A 23,137-nucleotide genomic window follows, 5' to 3' on the forward strand; every position below is an offset into this window, starting at 1 on the left:
AAGTATAAAGATACAGGGATGAAGGCCCTGAGAAGTAAGTGATTCCCTGTGGATTTCCTAATCCAGACTGAGGATCTATTACAGTGCATTGATGGCATCAGGCCATTAAGACTGCACCATTTTACTTTTATAATGGAGGGCTGTATGCCCCCAATGCAAAATGAGTCCATAATTTTGAACCTGATGTTTATATTCTTTTGTCTTACTACTTGTTACAAGCTGTCATTTCTACTTCTCTGATTCTAAAGCCCCCTATTTCTTTATATTTTATTCCTCTTACCCAGTTTGGGCTAAGAAACAAATCAACTATCTGAACTAGATTTAATATATGAGTGAGTAATCTTTGAATGAGGATGTAGGGACTACTGTGAATAAAATGCTTGTCTTTCGGTTCTTTTATTTTGGTTTATTTATTTTGACTATGTTCTACAGTTGGAGATGGTGGCAAGAGTTGGGAGGATTCTGGCCTGAGTATAACGTAATTGGTTTTCTGAAAAATTAAGAAAAGTGAACTGCAAATGAAAGTGAGGCATTGCTACATTTGGATAAATGTTAAAGTTAGACATTGAAAACAAGTTAATAAACCACCACCAAAACAAGAAGAAATAATCCCAGAATAGTTGCAAAATTATGGGATTTTAATGTGTGCAATTAGAACAAAAATGTAGAAGTTATACAAGAACGTAGTCTTGTCAATTTATTTTGTAATCACTGAAAAGCAAGCAATCTAATTTTAAAAATGCTAAGAATAGATATGTGCATATTATCTTTCTGACTCTGTATGTGAAGAGTTTAGTTTGGAAGAATCCCATTCAAACAAGCATTATGTAATTGGAGAAATACTCTCAGGTTTTCCCTCAGTATTTACTCAAATGCTCACTAACACATGCAGTCAGAAAGATGAATGAAACCCAGGTTCTGGAAGATTTAAAACAATAATTGTTATCGATCTTTCTGGAACATAAAGCATTAAACTACCAAAATTGTGGGCTAAGGACATTATTAAACAATGAAGCATAATCAAATAGTGAAATTTTGTGGGAAGCTCTTTAAAATGTACCCATTTGATTACTAGCATTGCATGCAACTCAAACATTTCAGCAGTGATTTGGGTTTTTGCTTTGTTTTCTTTCCGGTATAATAGCAGTTGTTTTATTTTTGTATTAGCTCATTTTTATTTTAAGCAAGTTCATTCATGATTACATATTTCACAACTCTGACATGAAATGCTTCTAACATTTATTGTATCAATTGTATATCAATGCTTAATGCTAGGATATAAGATGAATGATGATGATATTGTCAATAATTATTACATATAGCAAACACTGTTCTAAGGAATTTGCATATATAAATTCATTTGATGTAGCATATGGAAATGAATTTTTAACCAGTAAGTACTTTATGACAAAAAGTGTGTCTTCTCCTATATGGCTCTTGCAACAGATTATGGCCCCTGAAATTCAACCATTAAGGAAGCATTTTAAAAGATTTACACTGGATGCCCAAATAGTTCAGGTCTCAGGGTGTATTTGTGTTTAAGGTATTGTCTCTTTTAGTTGCAAATCCACCCTTTTATAGTTTACTTTGTAATGCTGGTGCTGATCTGCACAGCTTTCATTTCTCCTTTTCAGATGCTTCCTACTCAGTTCTGAGAATAGAAGGCAGGATAGGGAGATAAAAAGGCAGGAGAAAAAGGGAAGAAAAGACTTCTTTGATTCATCCTAATGCCCTTCCTGCATGAGGACCATCCTGATAATGGCCCTCCATCCCGGCAGCAGCAGTCGTTTCGGACTCTAAATTCTTATTATATTTCCAGGATTAGCCTCATTAGGCTAATACAGATCTTACTTCTTTCTTAGTTTTTTTTTTTTTTTTTTTGAGACGGAGTCTTGCTCAGTCCCGGGGAGTGCAGTGGCTCACTGCAAGCTCTGCCTCCCTGGTTCACGCCATTCGCCTGCCTCAGCCTCCTGGGTAGCTGGGACTACAGGCGCCCGCCACCACACCCGGCTAATTTTTTGTATTTTTAGTAGAGATGGAGTTTCACCGTGTTAGCCAGGATGGTCTCGATCTCCTGACCTCGTGATCTACCCGCCTCGGCCTCCCAAACTGCTGGGATTACAGGCGTGAGCCGCCGCACCCCTGGCCATTACTTCCTTCTTGAAGGTTTGGGCCCCAGCTTCTTCGGGATCTTCCCCCAAGAAGATAATCCCAATCCCTTTCTTCTCTTGTGCCCCCAGCCTTAGGAATGATAGCTATTTTTCTGTCTGGAATGCACTTGATACCAAGAGATTCTAGGATGTATTTGGTCATGTCTATGGCTTTTAATGAAATATTGACTTCCTTGCAAATGGGAAATGAGATACTAGTAATTCATGACATCAAGTCACATCAGTTAATTAAAATCACTTCTAGTTTATTATAATGCAGTAAAAGACACTAAGTCTTCTACACTTAATTATTATAGTAGTTATGATGACTACAAAAACTGTGGGTGGGATGTCCTCCTCTGACTGGAGAATCTACAGACAGAAAAGTGTAAGTTTGGCATTTTTAGCTCTCAGTTTGAATGAAAAAGGAACAAAAGCGCTCATATGGTAGCCAAAATAATTTCTTAGTTTTTGTAGCTGCAGGACTGTCTTCTCTTTAAAAAGCAGATGCATATTTTATTTGTGCTAATGTAGAATTCCAATATAAATTGAAATCTTGCACTTGCTCTGCCACTTAGGAAAAATTTAGGACCTGAATTGTGAAGAACAATGAGGCCGAAACTTGTATGATGACATCTGAGTGGACTCAGTTAATACTGAGAATCTTACCACTCAAGAATTTCTAAGATTTTCTTGCTAGTGAAAGGAATCCCTCTTCCTGGATCTGACAAGACTATGGATTAAGACCCTTCAGTAACTCTGCCAGGTAAAGAACTCCAATTCTAACAGCTAAGATGTTGACTAAGAGAAAAGGCTAGTGGAAGAGGGAATTTGTAAATAGCAACTACAGCCATGAAGACTATAGCACTTATACAAATCTTACTCTTCACTGGTTATCCTTTTCATACATAGAGCTATATATGCACAAATGTCAAATAGATATGTAGATATATTTGCCTTTGCATATACTAAAAGGTCTCATTTTTTTTTACCTCCCTTTTGCTGTCACCTTACTATTTTATATAAAGTTTTTTTCATCTTAGATATTTTATACAGTTTGTCTGTGTCCCCTCCCAAATCTCTTCTTGAATTGTAGGTCCCATAATTCCCACGTGTTGTGGGAGGGACTTGGTAGGAGGTAATTTAATCATGGGGGCAGGTCTTTCCCATGCTGTTCTCATGATAGCGAGTAAGTCTCATGAGATCTGACGGTTTTATAAAGGCGAGTTCCCCTACACAGGCTCTCTCTTGCCTGCTGCCATGGAAGATGTCCCTAGATCTTCCACCATGATTGGGAGGCCTCCCCAGCCATGTGGTACTGTGAGTCAATTAAATCTCTTTCCTTTATAAATTACTCAGTCTATGATATGCCTTTATTAGCAGCATGTGAACAGACTAATACAATATTTTGTAATTGAGTCTTTAGGAAACAGAATATTCTGGTGGGACTGTGGTTGTGAAAGAGTAAATAGCATCACTCAGAAATAGATGTGATGATTGCCTAGAGATGGATACTGTAACTGTTGGGATTTTTATGTACCTCCTTTTTGGACAAATGATGAGAGCATATTTGTTTGTATGAAGGATACTTGCATCTTACTGCTGTGAAACAGTATAAATATTAATATATACAAAAGTGTGTGTATGGTACTGAATAAACAAAGAGGTAAGCTATGCTAGTTGGTAAGCAATTATCTGTCAGCTCTATATCCAACCCCTATACTCTATTTCATGATGCCTGGGCTGGAACTCTGTAATTTTCATTTCTTCTCTGACACAAGGATTTCTCTGAGGTTCTGCTGATAGCAGAGGAGTGAGACAGGAAGACAGGAGGAAAAGGAAAGAAATTTTGTCTCTTTCATTGACTTACTTTTTTTCTTTCGATGTTACCTTTCACCTTGTGACAACAGTTGGTTTCAGTCTCCAGTTTTTTGAATTCCCAGAACCAGCCTCATTGTGTCCTCCCAGTTACCAGTTTCAGCCAAGCAGCCCTTCTTCAAGAAGCCTTGCCCAAATATGCAAGTGTTCTCCTTCAGGCTCCTGAGATTTTAGCAGCCATGGACAAACCACAGAGATCTGAGACCTGGCTCTGATGAGCCCCTCCTTAGAGGGAATAGAATAAATAGAATCTTCTGTGGTGTTTTCTAAATTGCTTTCTGGAAAATGCCACTCCCAGGATTTCCTCCATGCAAAATGATACTTAGAGTTATATGAATTTGGGAAATGTTACAGTATTAGAGATTTATTATAGTGCCCGTAAGTATCATCATGGCTGTGAGAAGTCCAGTAGAAAAGACATTTGTTTCACCTTGACTCAACATCTCTCCTCCAGTTTTTTAACTAAGGAAACTGTTTTATTTTCACTTAACCACTATTACCATCCCATGACATACATTGAGAAACAGCATTCTCTGTAATCCTGAGAATTTGAAAGTTTTATAATTGTATAAAGTTTTTTTCTTGAAAGATCCCTTCATAAGGGAGGAACATAAGGTCTATAATTCTTTACTTGATTTTATGTATCTGTTCCAGCTCTAAGCATAAATGCTGACTGAGCGTAATGAGTGAGATGTAGAATGAATGCTGAGGAGGGGCACAGGTGAAGTCAGAACCCCAGGACAATTATTACAAAAAGTGGCATACAAGTGAGACAATACTAGAGAATATAAGAGGGGATAAAAGAATAGGCTCATATCATATTAGATGAGGACATGTATAGGTATGGTTAAATGAGCAAGCTATGGATTCACACTGCTTGGGTTTGATTATCAGCTATAACACTTGAGTACTCTTTGATTTGGAACAAAATTATTCATCTTCTTTGAGCCTTAGTTTCTTCATCTTTAAATGGAGATAATAGCAGTATATTCTTTACAGGTTTGTAAGGTAGATTAAATGAGACCTAGCATATAAGATGACTAACACCAACCTGACATCTAATTATTTAATATACCCTGTATAATTATACCAATTTTATTTAGATAGAAAATAATAATTATGAAACGAACATACATGGTTCAAAATGAAAGGGTCTTTGAAGAGCATCAAACATCTCCCTCATTCTATAGATGAGAATAAAGCTGAGTCTCCCCAAAACAAAGATATTGGGCCAAGGAGCTAAATGATACAGAAGTTGCACAGAGACCTCAGTCTCCTCACACTTAGTAGAGTGCTGTTTCAATTAAACTTCAAGTTGTTTAGCTGTAGTATATTTGCATTTTTCTGGGTAAAATTAAGACAGTAGTAGTATTAATTTTTTTTCTGGGTGCTGGTCTCCAGGTGATCTCTATGATATTTAAGACCCAGGAACATCTAATGAGGGGTTTGTCCACTTAGACAAATCACACCACATGCTTTCTCCTACTCTTAGTTCCTACTTCCCTATAAGAATTCTATGTGGGAGAAATACTGTTAGAGTGAAGCATCAGGAAAGAACGGGAGTAATGGAAAGGGAGAAGAGTAGTCTTATTCATTTTTCATTGTTGATTGAGCAGGAAAAAAGGAAAGATTAACTACTTGAATATAAATTCAATCTTTTATCAGAGCTAGGTAACTGTGCCTGGTTGTCCCATTTCTCCTACCTCTCACCAGGGGCAATAACATTGGGGTAGAGGTAACCACTTCACTTCTTCACACCTAAAGAAAGTCTCTCTCTAGTTGCATGAAACAGATCCAGAGAACCATGTTTATTGTTGTTTTATTTAGTGTTATAATTGGAAATGTGGAAAACACAAGAGATAACCATAGTCATAATATACAAGGCTTCCTTATAATGAGTACTTTTTTCTACAACCTCATAGAATTATGGTAAGTGTATTATTTTAAAAGGAGAATTTAGTAGGATAAAACACACTGAATTTTAGTCCAACTACAGCTATGTACATATGCATACATAATTTATGAGCTATGTATAATTTATATGTATACAAACACCACATTTTATTGAGGTAAAAGAGCACAGCAAGGTTAAAAACAAATGGCTAAGCTCAATGTAGGCCTTACAATGCCACTGAAAGCCATTTTACTAGCATAAAGGCCTCCAACATGCTGGTATTAACCTACTGATAAATATTTAGACTGCATTTATATTTTGCTCTCTCGGGAACTAAGCCAAAATAAACATATTTTAAGGCAACCTTTGGAAGTGTCAGCATTTCTTATTTTATCTGCCTTATGGTAAATGTTATTCACAGTGACAATTAAAAATATTGAACAATGGAAGACAAAGGTTGACAAATTCATCTTGAACCCATTTTATCCTCATAAAGTTTTTCTCTGACATACAGAAAATTCATATTTTTCAGCAATCTTCAACTTTCTGTTTCAGGGAGTAGGATTATTGCTTTTTTGCCCACACATGCTTACTGAAGCTGCGTTACAGATTTCCAGTTTGATTTCATGTTATGAGAAACATCTACACAAGTCTCAATGCTATTTTTTAAGAAAACACAGGAAACAGGAAACAAGAACTTATAGAATTCAGGTTGTCCTGGCTGCAAGCTATTCAACACTGCTACTCACTTCCATTGTATCTTTGGAAAGATAAACTACCCAGTACACAAGGTTGAATCCTGCAAATGCAACTGGGAAGAGAATTCGAGAATACTGGTCTATTTTACTGGTGCCTCCAAAGGCTGGCGAGAGTGGTGGGGGCGTGACAGGTGTTGATTGTAAGATGGGTGCTCTAGTGAGCACTTTATTGGCCTCGGAAGATGAAACTATTGGCAAGGATAGAGAAGTGATTCTTTTCTTCAGATGATATTTGGAGTCAGGATGCTGTGGAAAAAAGACAAATATTAAGCCCAAAGGAAAGAATAGATATTGCTTAATTGCTTATTTATTCATTCTTTCACCATTGACAAATATTTATTGACAATTTACTTTCTATGTAAAATCAAACATCAACGAATTCTTAATAGTATTTGATGGTGTTACTTTTCCAAGTAAGGCTTAAAATACATTGTAAAATAATTTACTTGCTTTCATCTGACATTCTATTACTCAATACATCAGCAAACAACACAAAGCACGTTTCATTTCACAGAACTACGGTAAGCATTGTATCCTTAGGGAAAGACGAGCCAGGTTGCAGAGGCATAGCCACCCCTGGTTGTGCATTAGTCTGTAGGGCAATGGGCTTGGGCAATGGTGTGTATTGGGAGGAGGAGTGAATTCCAATTTGGAATATGTGGACAATTAGTACAAAAAAATTACAGCCTGGTTTATTAACACCATTCATCTATACACATTCCCAGCCTACATTCTCATCTTTGCACACTCATATGCTTGAATCAGCTATGATTTAAAGATTTAAAAAATAAATAAAATTAGCCTATGTATGCCAAAGGCCAGTGACAAGGAATAAATATCCTTAAATTGAGTAGGATGACTGTTCATACCTTGAAATATACATGCCTCTTAGCTCAGAATTTCTATATTGTATACTCCTTACTTCCCATTCAGAACTCTCTAACTTGTCTTTCTCTACCTTTAGTCACTAAAAATGATTCATTTACTAAACTCAGATTTGTTATATGCTCCTTTCTATCAGTAAAGCTCCTGTTTCACTGAAATCATGAGACAATCAACTGTAGTCTTGAATGGGATGTTTAACACAATAACTGGCAAGTGAGGCTAGGGTCCAGATAGGGGAAATGCCTTGTCCATGATGGCAGGGCTAGCAATAAACTCCAATGGTCAATTTCAATGCCAGTTTCATTCCAACATTTTTCTCATCTTTATTCTAAAGTATTGGGCCTAGTTCAGAGACTCTGATTCTGTTTGATTTAGATTCCTTTCATGCTGTTGGTGTCTAGGGGGCCCTCCTCTGATTCCTATCTTTTCTTGTCTGCATCCTGTAACAATCACCCTCCTTGTGGCTAGCTTGTCTTTGCTGGGCCTCTGCCTTCAAACACTTGCTGTGCATTACCCCTGATATTGTAAAATGGCCTTGTTTCCTTGCTGGCAGCAAAATGCCACTTTGCTGCCTGGCAGGGTATATGACCCACGTGGGCAAACTCCCGTGGCTTTAGCCAGCAACACTGCGGCAACAGTATAAGACAGCTGCCTCCCCTGTGCTGGTTGAGCCACAGGACCAAAATGACCGTGGTGATATTTGGATTACAGGGACAACAACCCCCAAAAATTCTTTTCTATGTTCCCCTCTTGATTTTGCTGTTTGATTTGCCATGAAACTTACTGGGTATCTAAATAATAATAGTTCTCATAGAGAGCTTAAATTCACTGTTTTTAGGGGCCATGGAGAAAAGTGTTTCTTTACCAAAAGCAAAAACAAATGGTGTAGTCAAGATTTGATTTGAAAAAACCACAGTGAATTCCAAGCAAGGGCTATCTTTCTTATCTATCGGCCCAGTACTGTGGTACTCTGGACAGAATTAAATTAGTCATAGGTCTTAGAGGTAGAAGAGAGTTTAAGATATTAGAAGGGCTAATATGCTGCTCTTGAAGAGGAGATAAGGGAAACTTTCTATTAAAAATAGATGGGCCGTGCATGGTGGCTGACGCTTGTAATCCCAGCTTTGGGAGGCTGAGGTGGGTGGGTCACAACGTCAGGAGTTCAAGACCAGCCTGGCCAACATGGTGAAACCCTGTCTCTATTAGAAATACAAAAATTAGCCGGTATGGTAGCAGGCACCTGTAATCCCAACTACTTAGGAGGCTGAGGCAGGAGAATCACTTGAACCCGGGAGGCAGAGATTTCGGTGAACCAAAATGGCGCCACTGCACTCCAGCCTGGGGACAGAGCAAGACTCCATTAAAAAAAAAAAAAAAGATGACAGCTGAGGACTACTGTGCCCAGAATCACCAGGCTGTGTGCGGATAGAAGCAGAGTAACTGTCTCAGTGCATGCTGCCTCTCCTAGAGAACACAGAACCATTTTTCAAGAATTTTCTATCATGTTTCTCAGACTCTAAATTTTCACCTATTAAATATAGTATTAAAATATTCTGTACCTGAAAGAGCAAAAGGTGTCACTGTTTCACCCTCTAAAAAGAGCCATCCTCCTCCCACATATGGAACACTAAAATACTTTCCTCTAGCAAACATTTATAAGAATCATGATAGAGTAGAAAGAAGCCAGCCTTCAGAGCAGATTTTCTTTCTACACTCATTTTGACTTTTAACAGCATGCATTATCTGTCTGAAACATGTTTTTCTTTCTATTTTAGGTAGAAAGAGGGAAGACATGCCTAGTTCATTGGAATAAAGCAGTGACTATAAAACATTAAGTACCATAAAAATGTAAAGCCTTGCTTATTCTCCCCTGTTTTTTAGAGACATGGTGGGGGCAGTTATTTATGAATCTGTGCATTGTCACAGTGTCATAAAAGACTTAGGGAGCATTCCCAGATAGTTATGGTCCAGAGGTCAGAAGTACCATTCAGAACCAAGCACCATGAAAAATTTATAGTAAAATGGATACAGTAATTTTACCTAAATTAAAAAATTAAAATTATATTGAAATTAAAGGTTTCCTACATTAACATTCCCCTTTTCCTCATCTACTTCCCCAAACAATTTCTGTGGAGGGTTTCCTAGGAGTTAAGAGAACAAGGAGAGTCAGAAATCTCTAGATTACAGTTTCATAGCTACTAATTGCGTGCAATATGATTTAAACACCTCCTAGGTGCCATAGCCTCTAATTCTCTCTCAGCTTCAAGTTTCTATCTGTGAAGGTAGGGACAAACATTACTTAACACGTAAGTTTTTTCCTATGTTTTTAAGAATTTAAGAAAAAGGCATGATATAAAGCTATATACACACACATATATGTGTATATATATACACACACATACACATATGTACATATATTTTTTGCTCAGGAATCTTAGCTATATCTATTTTTAAATCATTTTCAAAATATGTCTGCTTCTCATTCTCACCACTCACCTATCTTTATTTCTTCTTTGTCTGAAATAACATCCACCTGCCACCCATTTTTATCTTTCCCTCATATCTTTTGCTACCAAACTCATTAACACCTACCATCACTGATTTCTCCAGCCTTATGCATTTTTCTGCCTAGTTATTATGACTCTTGTAGATATTATTATTTTCTCTTTTGTAGGTATAATTATTTTTGTTGTGGCTTATCTCCTTTCCTAGCATGGAAACTCTTTAATGGTAGAAGGCACATTATTCATATGTATGAGCATTCCACAGTGCCTAGCAAGTATTTAAAACACAGTATTTCTTTACTAAACAAATGCCGAATCAACAAATGAAAAAAATCTAAGCATTTCCCAAGATTTGTTGGAGGAGGTAGGCAAAGAGAGGGGTGAAAAGTTTTATGATTATGTTACATTGTATTTTAATACAGTTTTATATTACATTATAAGTACCAGTTCTAAAAGCTTATTGTTGACTAGCATTACAAGGCAATTTTCAAATATTATTTCACGAATTTCTTCAAAAAATCCACGATGTCATATTATCTTCATTTGATAGATGAGCAAATGGAAGCTTAAGCAGGAAGCTCACAAAGGTAATGAGTGGCAGGACCTGAATTCAATTTCCCTCTGATGCCACAGACCGCACTCTTAACAATTATTATGCTATTCTTCCTATCAGCTTTAGCGTTTTGGGCACAGTGTCCCAAGGTCAGAACTACTGACCTTTTGGGGCCAATCACTCTTTGTTATGGAGGACCATTCTCTGTCCTGGGTTGTAGAGCAGCATCCCTGGCCTCTACCAACATGATAACCATTAGCCACCTCCACCTCAAGGTGTATCTCCAGACATTGCCAAATGTCTTTGCGGGGAAATAGCTCCCCATAGGAAATCACTGGCTTAGATTCACAAGTGTTCCACTGCCCAGGAGTGATTGGGGAAATTTCTAACAGGCAGCAAATATGATAGGCTAAAGGAAATGTAAGAGGCCTGGCTACCCTACATCTGGATAATCCGCGGCTAAATAACTGGCAGTTGACAGCACAAGGAGATTGGACATCAGTTTAGAAGGAACACGCTGAATTTCTGAAATGAAAAGAAAGCAAATTTTGTGAGCCATTTAAGCTACAGGTTTGCATCAGTCCCTGCCTGCTTTATTGTAAGCATAGCAGCTTCAGCTGATGGTAAAATAGGCTTTTATCAGAGTCCAGATGAGGGCTCAGCTTGGGGCTGTCACTGTTTTGAGTGGAACGCCTGTGGTTTTGAATTTTTGCAGGGCTCCCCTGCTGCTGAGTGCCATCCTGCTTTAGGTATTTATAGAGCACTGCTTTGTTTCAAGTAATGTCATATTGCAAAGGTACTTGAAGTCAAACTGGACTTTATGACAATCAACTATTTGATAGAGAGAAAAGGTGTTTAGGAAGTATTTAGACAGATTGTTATATGTAATTCAATGAGTCTCAGTAGGTCTGAGAGGTAACCTATCGCCCCCGCCATTTAAAAAGATATTCTAACCAGGGCTGCTTTGCTAAGGGGATAAACCAAGCATTTGTTTTTACAAAGAGCAAAGAGGGACAACACCAATAAGAGAAAATAGTTTTTGAAAACACTTAGTATTGATAGTTTGCAAAAGTCATCATATTAATCATTATGGGGAAAATTAAAACTGTTGGGTTTTCCTGTGTTTGTGTTTCAGCTGGTAGAGTTGAAAACAGACACAACTCCAGAATTTCTACAGACACGCAGCTTATTGGCAGCAATATATTGAATAGTTGATCTATGGTGCTAGGGAACATGTCTAGAAAACATATCAGAATGTTTGGAGGGTTCATAATGAAGTACTGGATGGGGATTTGATAGAAGGTATGGGGAAGGGGCTAACCACCTACAACCTTCATCTAACCCATCCTGCCTTCCCCATAATTCATACAATGGCACAATCATGAAGGGCACTGTGATCGTTCTGGTGCATAGAGTCTTTAATCGTCTTAATTCAGTCCTTAATTATAGGGAACAATGACAGTACTAGAAAAAGATCTGCTCCAGCCTGGGAGACAGAGCGAGACTCCGTCTCAAAAAAAAAAAAAAAAAAAAAATCTGTGCAATATTTGGAGTAGGCAAGGTAAATCTTTCAGTATTCTATTCTTCACATCTCTCTACATAGATAAAAGCAGCATGGTAATGGCCCAGTGCACTTTACCACCTTAAAAAGGAGCACAGGAAGGGTATATATCTTATTTCTCTCTCTATGCCCAAGTTTGTAGCAACTGGCTTAGAGCTTGTAGCACAGAGCCAGGCTAATTTCTTTTCTGTTCTTAGCTTAGACATCACTCCTCTAGAAATGAAAACCTCTCCAGACTGAGTTAGACACTTTTGCATGGCTCTTCTGCAGCTCACTATACATCTCTAATGACAGGCTTTATTACAAGGTATTATTAAGGCTCATTGATCTCTCTCACTTCCTGCTGGACAAGAAGCTCCATGAGGGAAGAGGCCCTCTGATATCACTCACTAATATATCCTCAGCACTCTACAAAAGGCCTGGCACATAAAGGCACTTATCAAATATATATGGTATGAATAATTCAATGAATGCAAAAGTAGTCAATAAATAGGTGCCAGATGAAAAGAAAAAAAGGAAATTAATAAATAGTGCAATCAACATGAATATAATAATTGTCCTGACTAATGAAATTTTGGTTAATCTTGTGTTATATAATTTACAAAAGGCATCACACCCATGTAAAGAAGAGAAGCTACACTGAGAATAATGACACTGCTCAGTGGATTGCAGATGGAATGGGTGAGTGATTGACTCTCAGGAACATAGTGGTGAGGGCTTAGGCCTTTAAAATAACAAGGAAACTAGCAAACTATGCAAAAAGAAATCAAGGACCAAAGTTGGTCTTACACACAGTATAGGTACAGGTATACTCCAGACATGTTAATAGGCTGTGAAACTCATGAAGACATAAGTAACCCTCTAATGTTAAGGTAGCATGCTAGATAAAAACAATAAGAAAAAATCACCATATAAGCAGGAAAAACACTGTTGACAATTTCTTTTCCAGAAATAATCAATAAAAAATAAAATACCCAATTCCATATGTCTTAAAAACAGAAAGATAATTAGTCTATAGAGCATTTCTGAAGATTTAGCTTTAAGGTGCCTTTTTGGGTTTGAGATCTAGATTTTAAATTCTTGAGTTTCTCCATTATTATTATGTTTTAAGGTCAGAATCAAAGTGATAAAATGAATCAACTTTTACCCACATTCACTCTAAGTAGTTTCTTGTGAAAAACAATGAACCTATTAAAATATACAACATAGAATCATATGAAATATCCAAGCACTTAATTTCATTTCAACTTCACCACATTAGTTTGCTGTTTCAATGTCAAACTTATTCAAATAACGTTGTTTTGATTACAACTGAATAGGTATTTTTAAATGTCATGGTATTTGGAAGAAAATGTCTTGCAATCAAAATATACCATTGTGTAGTATAAATTGCAAATGTGTAATTTATGTTTGTTCCTCTACATCATATAAGACAACTTGCCAAGGTTTGACAGGAACAAATATAATGCAAATGTCCTATGTAATCACCTATATTTAGTTTTGATACCTTCAAGGTTTACATTGTTTGATTTGGTCATTTTTGTTTTTATGTTTATTTTTACACTTCAGCCTTTTAGAATCAAAATTTACCTATGTGTTGCTTTAAAATATTTTAAGTAAAACCAGGTTCAGAAATATAATTTTTCAGAAGAAAAAATAAATGCCACCTGCAGGAAAAAAGTACTTGGAGATTATTTACATACCGTTTCTTGAAATCTAGCTTCCCAGAAGACCTACTCATTATATGTTACTATTTTAGGTTTATAGGAGACAGTTTATATCAAAACCTGAGATCTTAAATTCCATCTTAAATTAATAAATTATATCTTTAAAATAATAGCCTGAGGAGGTGATTACGTTTTCTCCAAGGATTTGAAATCATCCTCTTCTCAGTACTGCATATTTCAAAAAAGGTAAAGCAAAAAAATTGGTCTTTTTTTTATTTCAATATCTGACCTATGAGCATATTCAAAATGGATCCTTTTTTTTTCTGTTTTTGACCATCTTTTTTTTTTCACTTTTACTACATTACTCAAATAAGAAACTGGTAAGCTGAATTCTGATAAGCACTTTTTTCATTTATAGATATATATTAATATGTATATGACCTATGGACAATATATAGATTATATACTTATATGCATACAGATATCTTGTAACAGAATCACTTATTTCTACTAACACAAAATAATTCTCAGAAACATTTGGAATTTATCATGACAAAAAATGGTTTTAACATTGTGGAGCAAGTCTGCAGACTAGGATATTTTTGTTATGAAATTTATATTTTGGTGACCTTTCAAACTACATATACATAAAGAATATATTATTAAGTCAAAGGAAGAATTTTGGGACTCAACTACATTCTTAAAATGTTTTATCCTGTGGTACGCACCCTGGTATATTTCAGTCTTTAAGGAATTCTTGGGGAGGGTGGACTCAGTCTCTGTAATGTTGTGGATTTCAGAGGTTCTTCTTCTTCTTCTGATTATTATTATTATTATTACAGAGACAGTGTCTAAATGTGTCTCCCAGGATGGAGTTCAGTGGCGTGATCATGGCTCACTGTAACTTCAAAATCCTGTATGCAAGCCATCTTCTTGCCTCAGTTCCCTGAATAGCTAGAACTGCAAGCATATGCCACCACCACAGAGCAATTTTTTATTTTTTATTTTTGCAGATATGGGGGTCAGCCTGCTATGTTGCCCATTCTGATTTTTAACTCCTGGCTTCAAGTGATCCTTCCAGCTCAGCCTCCCAAAATGCTGGGATGACAGGCATGAGCCACCGCATTCGGCTTATACAAAGTTTTTGAATCAATTCCTAGATTTTCTACCAACTAGAAACTAATATTTTCTCTCTTCTAGACTGTGTTTTCCACTTGTAAAAGAAGGCAATTAAACTGGATCACTGAATGGCATTTTTTTCTTTTTTCTTTATTTTTTTAAATAAGGGCTAATTAAAAAATTCTTAAATTATGTATTTCTACATATTATGGGGATGGCCTCTCATTTCTTGGAGAAAATATAAATTCTCAAACAAGTTTCTTAGTTTATCAAAGACAAAATTTCAATAAGAAAATGATGACCTTTTTAGTCAACAGTGCCACAGATTCTGAAAAATAAAAAACAAATCGCTTTAAAACGTTTATCATAAAGTTAAACTGAGGATTAGTGAGCTGCACGTAGTTTTCAGATATGCAAATGCTTACTAGAATTGATCAGTTGTAAAAAAATTTTCAGTTCAAAGTGTCTGCCTTACTTGAATTCACAGAGCAAAATATTCCTCTTCTAAGAGCTCTTTAAGATTTGTATTAAAATAAAAATTTATGCCTGTCAATCAGTTTTATTATCCATTAAAATAAGTATGTTCAGCTTAATTGTTGTTATAATTTACTTTTATGCAAAATTGAAATCTGGGGGCATATTAACGGCCCTTGAAATATTAATGTTACCATTTGTTTCTTATTCAAAAACCTCTGGGGACCAGAGCTTAGCCACAGCAAATTTAACAAAAATTTATAACTATTTCTCACTGAATGTAAGCCACTGACTGTAAACTCATTTATATACATATATTTAATATACAAATGTGAATATGAAAATGTTTTAATATGAATCAAATTATCGGGTTATGACTCAACATTCAGAAAATCTATTATTCATTATTTACAGATGCTTTGCCCTCTTGAAATAAAGCAGCAAGCGGATTTATAACAAAAATTGTCCATTCCATAGAAGTCCCTGTTTCTTTTCTGCAGACTCTGAAACCTCATTAGAAAAAACATTTTTTTCTTGTTTTACTTTTTCCCCCTAGTTGGTACAAGTGATTTTGTTCAAAAGAAACATCTAAAGACTTAGAATTTTCTAGTCTCCTCTGAGAGCCTGGAATCTGCCAGTATAAGTGAGGATGATGAAAGAAGAATGCCCAAAGTTTACAGCAAAGATAAATGAAGGATTGTTGCATAGCTTTTCTCTGTGAAGTTGGAACAGAAACTGGCCTTGCTCTTGAAACTACAGTTATATATAACCTGTGCTCAACTCACATTACTTTTGGACACTTTCGTTGTTTCTGATCACTATTTAGGCTGCTTTTTCCTACAGTAGGTAATGATAGAAAAAGCAAACAATTACCAAAACAATCTCAGCTTCCAAAGGTTCAGTAGCTTTTGATATTGTCACTGTGGGTGGGGCTGCAATCTGTGCCTTCCTTTTGGCCTTCTGTGTCTGAAGATTGGTAAAGTAGTTGACAGCTGCGAACTCGATAAGAGCAGAGAAGACGAAAGCAAAGCAAACAGCTATGAACCAATCCATGGCAGTGGCATATGACACTTTTGGCAAAGAGTGCCGAGCACTAATGCTCAAAGTGGTCATAGTTAAAACAGTGGTGATCCCTAAAATAAAAAAGAATAGGAAATGTAATATTAGCACTGGGAATCCTATGGCAAAATCAAATGAGAATGTGTCAGAGGAGAAGATAAAACACTCTACCAAGGCAAAGTAATTTTTAAAAATATTTTTTGTATTATAATTGTTCATAATTATTATCATAAGTATTATCATTTCTGAATCTTTCAATATTTAGTGAAGTGACTTATACATTATAACTGCTCAAAAAATTTTGAGTTTGCTGAATCGAACTAGTTATTGTAAAATTTAAGTCGTAAATAGTTCTAGTTGTTTAGGGCTTGAGAGAACTTGTAACAAATTATTACCACTTAAGAAAAAAAAAAACTTGAGGCCGGGAGCGGTTGCTCACACCTATAATCCCAACAGTTTGGGAGGCCAAGGCGGGCGGATCACGAGGTCAGGGGATCAAGACCATTCTATCCTGGCTAACACGGTGAAACCCCGTCTCTACTAAAAATACAGAAAATTAGCCGGGCTTGGTGGCGGGCACCTGTAGTCCCAGCTACTTGGAGAGGCTGAGGCAGGAGAATGGCGTGAACCCGGGAGGCGGAGCTTGCAGTGAGCCGAGATCGCGCCACTGCACTCCAGCCTGGGCGACAGAAGGAGACTCCGTCTCAAAAAAAAAAAAGAAAGAAAAAGAAAAAAAACTTGAATTTCAGATCAGTTTTACCAGCTAATGTGTTAAATGATAGTTAATAAATAAAAATGGTATAAATATTAGCATAAAATTAGGTTACCTAATTTGTTTGTATTTCTAGCTAGATTTTAAGGTATAATATTTACTCATTAGAAGATAAAATTTATCACTCACTTGCTGGCAGTTTTCCTTCTTGAACTATGACCTGGGGAATTTATACAATTAGGAGATGTATAATATTTGTGGTCAACATCATTATGTTGGCATTCTTTTGTAATTTTCTAAAAATCTATTTTAACAGTAAATTTTAAAAAATCAAGATTTATGATTTCTATTCAATTCAGGTCTATCTTACAGACTACTAAGTTTATAATCATTAAACCCAGGAAAAACATTGGAATGTGTCACTGATGTTTCCAGTTGAAGCTCTTTTTCTTATTATTTAATTTTGTTTTATCAAAATTAATAGTGATTCTATCTATAAGTGGAACTAAATATGTAGGTTGAATCATAAAAAATTGACGAAATGACAATTTTATATGGGTCAACCTAATAAAAGGAGTATACAACTTATGTATTACTGTGTTCAATACCTTAATGTTTTGCTTTCATGGATTTACATGTAGTTTTCAACTTTCTGCTTTTCCTCAGTTATGACAAACAAAATCAAGATAAAGCACTGCAAATAGGACACATGAAAGTCATAGGAAACCAGCCATAATTCTCACTGAGACAAAATTTTTGTTGATTCATCACACAACTTGTGATATAATGACTGATTTGCATGATACATATGTCTGGATGAGACAGGAACCTATTTTCTTTGTGGATTGAAAAAGTGCACCGGTGTGAATATTTACTCAAAATACACAAGCAATGAAAGGTGGAGGATGAATGTACATGAAGTACAAAATGTGAGACATACCAAAAACAGTTCTTGCTGGGACGGACTCCTTATTAATCCAGAAAGACACCTGGGAAAGAATGACTGTCATAATGCAAGGAGTGTATATCTGTATCATGAAGTAGCCCATCTTCCTTTGCAAATGGAAGTAAACTGTCATTATAACGTATTCACCTGTTGGAAGACACATATGTCAGTATTATTACTGCTGACAGTCTGAAAAAGAATGCAGTTGAATATAAATCTTGACAATTTTTAAATTAACATTGGAAGAAAACAAGCAAAGGTACATTTCAGTATATGAGAAATCTACTTGATCAGCAGATGATAGAGCGAAGAGACACATCAGCTCATTGTTTTCAGTAGGGTTCTTTATATCATATACATAAAAAAAACTACTTATTCCAAGATCACACAAATCTTTATATGCACCTGGTTGCAAAATCAATTTTAAGGAAAGCTACTCATCACTTCAAAACAGCATGCTTAGCTAAGAATGGCTAAGGCAAAGGAAAAATAAATAGATATTTTGAAAATGTGCACTGGAGTCATCCTGAGGGATTATTTCCATCCTTTGGTCAAATTCCTACCTGTGTTAGATTTAATTGTCTCACTAGATACTGTTTGTCCAATTAGATCATACTGGAGAAGGCTCGAAGATTCTTCTGGGACTTCTACTGAGTAAAGTGGTCCTTTTTTCCATGTATATATGATTTCACTTTTGGGATAAGCATCTAAATATTTGAAACAAATTAAATATAGCAGTGAATTTGATGAGTTGTCTTTTTTTTGTTCAAAGTGCACACTGTCTATAAAAGGAAATACAAACATAAATTGTATTTAATGTTTTCTTTAATCTTGATGACTAAAGCCTCAATTTATGAGACTGACAGAATGATTAAGTATATTCCTAGAATCACACTGATAGTGTCATGATTCTATTTCTTCCTTGATTTCCGGTATCAACTAAAACCAAGTAATTATATATTTTGGATGTATTATTTGACTCTCAGAAGCCTGTTATAACTTACAACTCCCAAACTTGAGTGGACAAGCATGCCCATCCATAGGAAAGTTAACCAGCCTCATGGGACAGTCAGCATTGATGGTAAGCCTAGGAACATTGAAAACAACGGTTCTGAGTTAGTATTATGGACATACCATTTAGGCAGGGAAAATAGAATTGGAGAAACCTCACCTCATGGTGTATAAAATGGTTCCATTCTGCATTATTCTGAAGAGTTTATTAGGAGTTGTCATGTTGTGAGCAATGGACTTTTTACCATTTCTGAAAAAGGTGTCAGGCGTCCAGATTTTACTGACCATCAAGTTATTCAAACTCAGAATCTCAGTTGGCCCCCCAAACTTCAACCTCTCATCAGTCCAAGTCTGGCGGAAAAAAACATCCATTGTATACTCCTAAGAGAAAATAAAATATTTGCGTGGGCTGGAAAGATAGTTTGCTAAGAATAGTTTATTCACTAGCCTATACACCCAATCTCAAAACTTAAGCAATAAAGCAACTTTTTATGGCAATAATTTCTCACAAAGCTATAATTTTAGCCAGTTATTATTATTCTCAAACTCAGAAAGTTTGCATTGTTATAAAAGATAGTGCTGTGATGTGTAAACTTCCCTCCTCCACCTTGACTTTCCTTAATATTCTTCCTCTTTATCTATCCAGTCATCCATATTTCCATCTATCAATATGTCCTCCTTAATCTAGAAAAAAATTATGGAAATACTTAGTTTAGCCTTTGTGCTGGCTGGCCTTTATACCATCGGTTAGACTAACTATTCCCTTTGCACCTCATTCACCCTCAAAGGTATCTCAGAGCTTCAGAGTACCATTCAGTAAAACTCCACACATAGATAAACCTTACTTGATAAACACACTATAGCTGCACATCAAAATTATTTTATATTGTTCTCAGGGAACATAAAAACAAGTGTTACCATGATTATTCTAAAGAGGGTATCATTTAACTATGTATAATCAAAATTATGAGTTAATTTGTGGCTTTTATGAAATAACATTAAAATGTTTAAGAATTATAATAAGAGCTATTGCAAAAGTCAATAACAAATAACAACTTGTAATTACATCAAAGTATTGCCAATAATTGCTTTGCCTACTTATATAAATTACTTTATGAAACTTATTATGGCAAGTAGTGATTACATTTTAAAAATATAATTTGACAAGCAATATACCCATACAATAATGACTCAGAATATAATAGGGATCTGTTGTACAAATAAACTGTAAAAACAGACACAAGCATAAAATAGAACACTAAGTATACCCAGACTTCAACAATACAATAGCAAATTGTGGTAGTTGTTTATACTTGGAGTGGCTTAGAACAGGAATGAAAAATATGATACTAAAATAATTCAGGATTCTGAATATTGCTAACTCTTCTTTCTCCTTATATAGTAAGATAATTATCTCTTGAATAAAGCCCTTCCTCCCTCTTTCCCTTTCTTTCAATTTTATTTCTTCCTTCTTTTCCTCCATATCCCTTTCTCTGCTTCCTTTACTCTTTCCTTTTCCCTTTCTTTACATCTTCTTGCCAACTTAAAAAAGCGGAAAATGAAAAAGTCTCCAATAACTGTTTCTTTAGAATTACATTTCCCTAATAAAACCTAATGATGAACCTCTTTAAAGACAGTTATGTTTACTTCAGCATTCATATTTACATTTCCATTTTAGAGAGAAATGCCACCTGAGAACCGTAAAAGAATACCATGATACACTTTGTTCTAAAAGATGAGTTCAAGTTTTCATTGCTACTTACTATAAATACCCTCTTACGAATGCTACAGCCATCTGTACCTGGAACAGAGTCCCCAGAACACCTACTGGTCCATCCTCAATGTAAAAGATGGAGAGCATCAGCCTTTCCAAATGACCTCTTTACTGTTTTAATAAAATGTACTGATAATGATGTTGCCACAAAAGACAATTATGCTTTAGGTTTTATAGACATACTCAATAAACTTTTATATGGAATAAGATCTGTGTGTTTTTTTTTCTTCCTCCAATAAATTTGCTAGAGCTTCACAAAGAAAGGGAAAAAACTCTTCTCTTTGGAGGGAAGAATTAGTGCATAGTATGTGGATGGAAGAGAGGACATAATTTTAAAAAGTCCCTCAGCTTAAAATGTTCAAGCCCTTAGTGAAATGTGAAGATTAAGCCAGGAATCTGTTCTAATGGTCATGCCCTCCCAGCATGAATACACATATTGTGTCATGAATCTGGAGCCAAGCTTGGCGGCAATGCCCATTATCATTAGTTTTGGGACTCCACTCTCCTCCCTGAAATGAAAACACCCAACTCACTTAGAACTTACTCACCATCTCCACATCTGACACGGGCCCAAAACTGGTCACATAAATGTCTGTTTTGACTTCAGTGACAGCACCTGAAATTAGCCCGGAGGGATGAAACGATTATCACCACTGATGTTAAAGGGATTGATCTCAGCCCTCTACCACCAAACCCCTTACTTATCATAGCCAGTATCTGCAATGTGTCCTATTGCATTCCAGTAGTGGGGATCCTTGGGTCTCTCAATTCTGAAAACTCACGTCAGCGGCCTTATTTTGAATTTATTCTAGTCAATTGGGAGAACATTAAGGATTGAAAGAAGCTAGATTCATTCTAATGAAAATGATAATAACTAATGTATATTGATGGCTTTAATAGGAAAGTGCTAAGAAAACTGTTTACATGAATAGTCTCATTTTGCACTCATACAACTCTATGAGGCAAACATTGATCATATACTCATACTGCAATTTAGGATATGAGGCTTAGAGAGTTCAAATAACTTGAACAAGGCTACTAATGGCGGATGAGGCAGAGACTGGATGGGAACATACACATGGTCTCTCTCTCGTACCCCTGCCCCTTCCCACCACCTCGTTTCTGACTCTTCTGGGTCTTTAAAGGGCAGAAACGGAGGAAGGAGACTACAGGTGTTTGTGTAGCAAAGATGCAGCTTCTTACCTCCAAATCCCGGCCGCAGCCGATTGTCATAGCCTTCAAGCAAGTTGTCCAGGATCCGACTGACATTTTCTGAGTAGAAGTTGCCTTCATCTTCGAGTTTCCCTAGGGCATTTTCTAGCCTGTGAGTAGAGAGTCAATGATCCTTACTCCCAGACTCAGAGAAGAGGTTTTGTCTAATCTACTCTATTCCACCCTGTCACAAATACATGCTACATCACTTCTGGCCTCTTTTCATGATTTGATATAGGAGTCACCCAATGGATGTATACTTTTCCTTTCCTCTGAGATAAAAAGAAAAATCAGGAAAAAGAATCTTACTCACCACAGAATAATGCACAGCCAGGGCAGAGGCGACGCCATCCTGCAGTGCACTGAAATGCACAATTCACCCTCCTCCTAGGGTCGTCCTCCCTACTAGCCAGCTCTCCTTCGCCAATCAACTGGAGAAATCTTTCAAACCCTTCATATCTCTGTTCCTTGTTTGCCTCAAGTCAGTAATCCAATAGATAAAAGAGGCTGCCTAAAAATTTGCAGGGTTCCCCTGGCTCCCTTCTTTCTTGTTTCCTTTTTCTCACGTGGAACAAGGTGGTTTATGGTCTTAGATTATGTCCTGCAGACACCCAGGCTCCTCTGACTGACTCAGTTGGGAAATGAGAGTCTGAAGGGACAGTGCATGGTCGGAGAGCAGTGACAATAATCGAATAAGGCATTAGGAGAGATTAGAAGGAAGAAATCCACTGCCAGTTTTGGCATGGAATTAGCAGGGCCCTGTGAGGAAATCTGGAAAGCAGTGGCATCTTGCTGATCGAGATTATGTTCCAATGGGCTCAGTGTTTATTATTTTTATGGTTCACAGAAGGATTCCTACACAGCTCTTACTGTTTAAAAAGTCTAACACTATTGGGACCCTCTTGGATTCCCTTTCTGATTTTCATCAGCATTACTAGCTACAGCCACACCCTTATGTATTTAAAAATTATTCCTCATGA

The 23,137-nt window shown here is 36.4% G+C and overlaps 1 protein-coding gene across 1 annotated transcript; it reads right to left on the bottom strand.

Moving 5' to 3' along the window:
• Positions 1–5,830: 5,830 nt before the first annotated feature.
• GABRA6 (gamma-aminobutyric acid type A receptor subunit alpha6) lies at positions 5,831–22,890 on the bottom strand. The gene is made up of 9 exons (XM_055285370.2): positions 22,471–22,890; positions 22,149–22,267; positions 21,494–21,561; positions 19,332–19,552; positions 19,165–19,247; positions 18,724–18,867; positions 18,155–18,307; positions 16,317–16,576; positions 5,831–6,926 (listed from the first exon to the last, which is right to left on the bottom strand). The coding sequence occupies exons 1-9, from the start codon at positions 22,506–22,508 to the stop codon at positions 6,651–6,653; spliced, it is 1,362 nt and encodes a 453-aa protein (XP_055141345.1). The 5' UTR covers positions 22,509–22,890; the 3' UTR covers positions 5,831–6,650.
• Positions 22,891–23,137: the final 247 nt, after the last annotated feature.

This window comes from Symphalangus syndactylus, chromosome 7 (genome assembly GCF_028878055.3).
Source record: "Symphalangus syndactylus isolate Jambi chromosome 7, NHGRI_mSymSyn1-v2.1_pri, whole genome shotgun sequence".
Lineage (NCBI taxonomy): Eukaryota > Metazoa > Chordata > Mammalia > Primates > Hylobatidae > Symphalangus > Symphalangus syndactylus.

Coding starts and splice junctions, on each gene's coding strand:
- GABRA6 (XM_055285370.2), bottom strand. CDS start 22,508: ATGGCGTCGCCTCTGCCCTGGCTGTGCATTATTCTGTG. Junction 19,553..21,493: donor CCGTGTCAGATGTGGAGATG/GTGAGTAAGTTC, acceptor ATTTTCTCTTAG/GAGTATACAATGGATGTTTT. Junction 18,868..19,164: donor TCCACTCAAGTTTGGGAGTT/GTAAGTTATAAC, acceptor TCAAATATTTAG/ATGCTTATCCCAAAAGTGAA.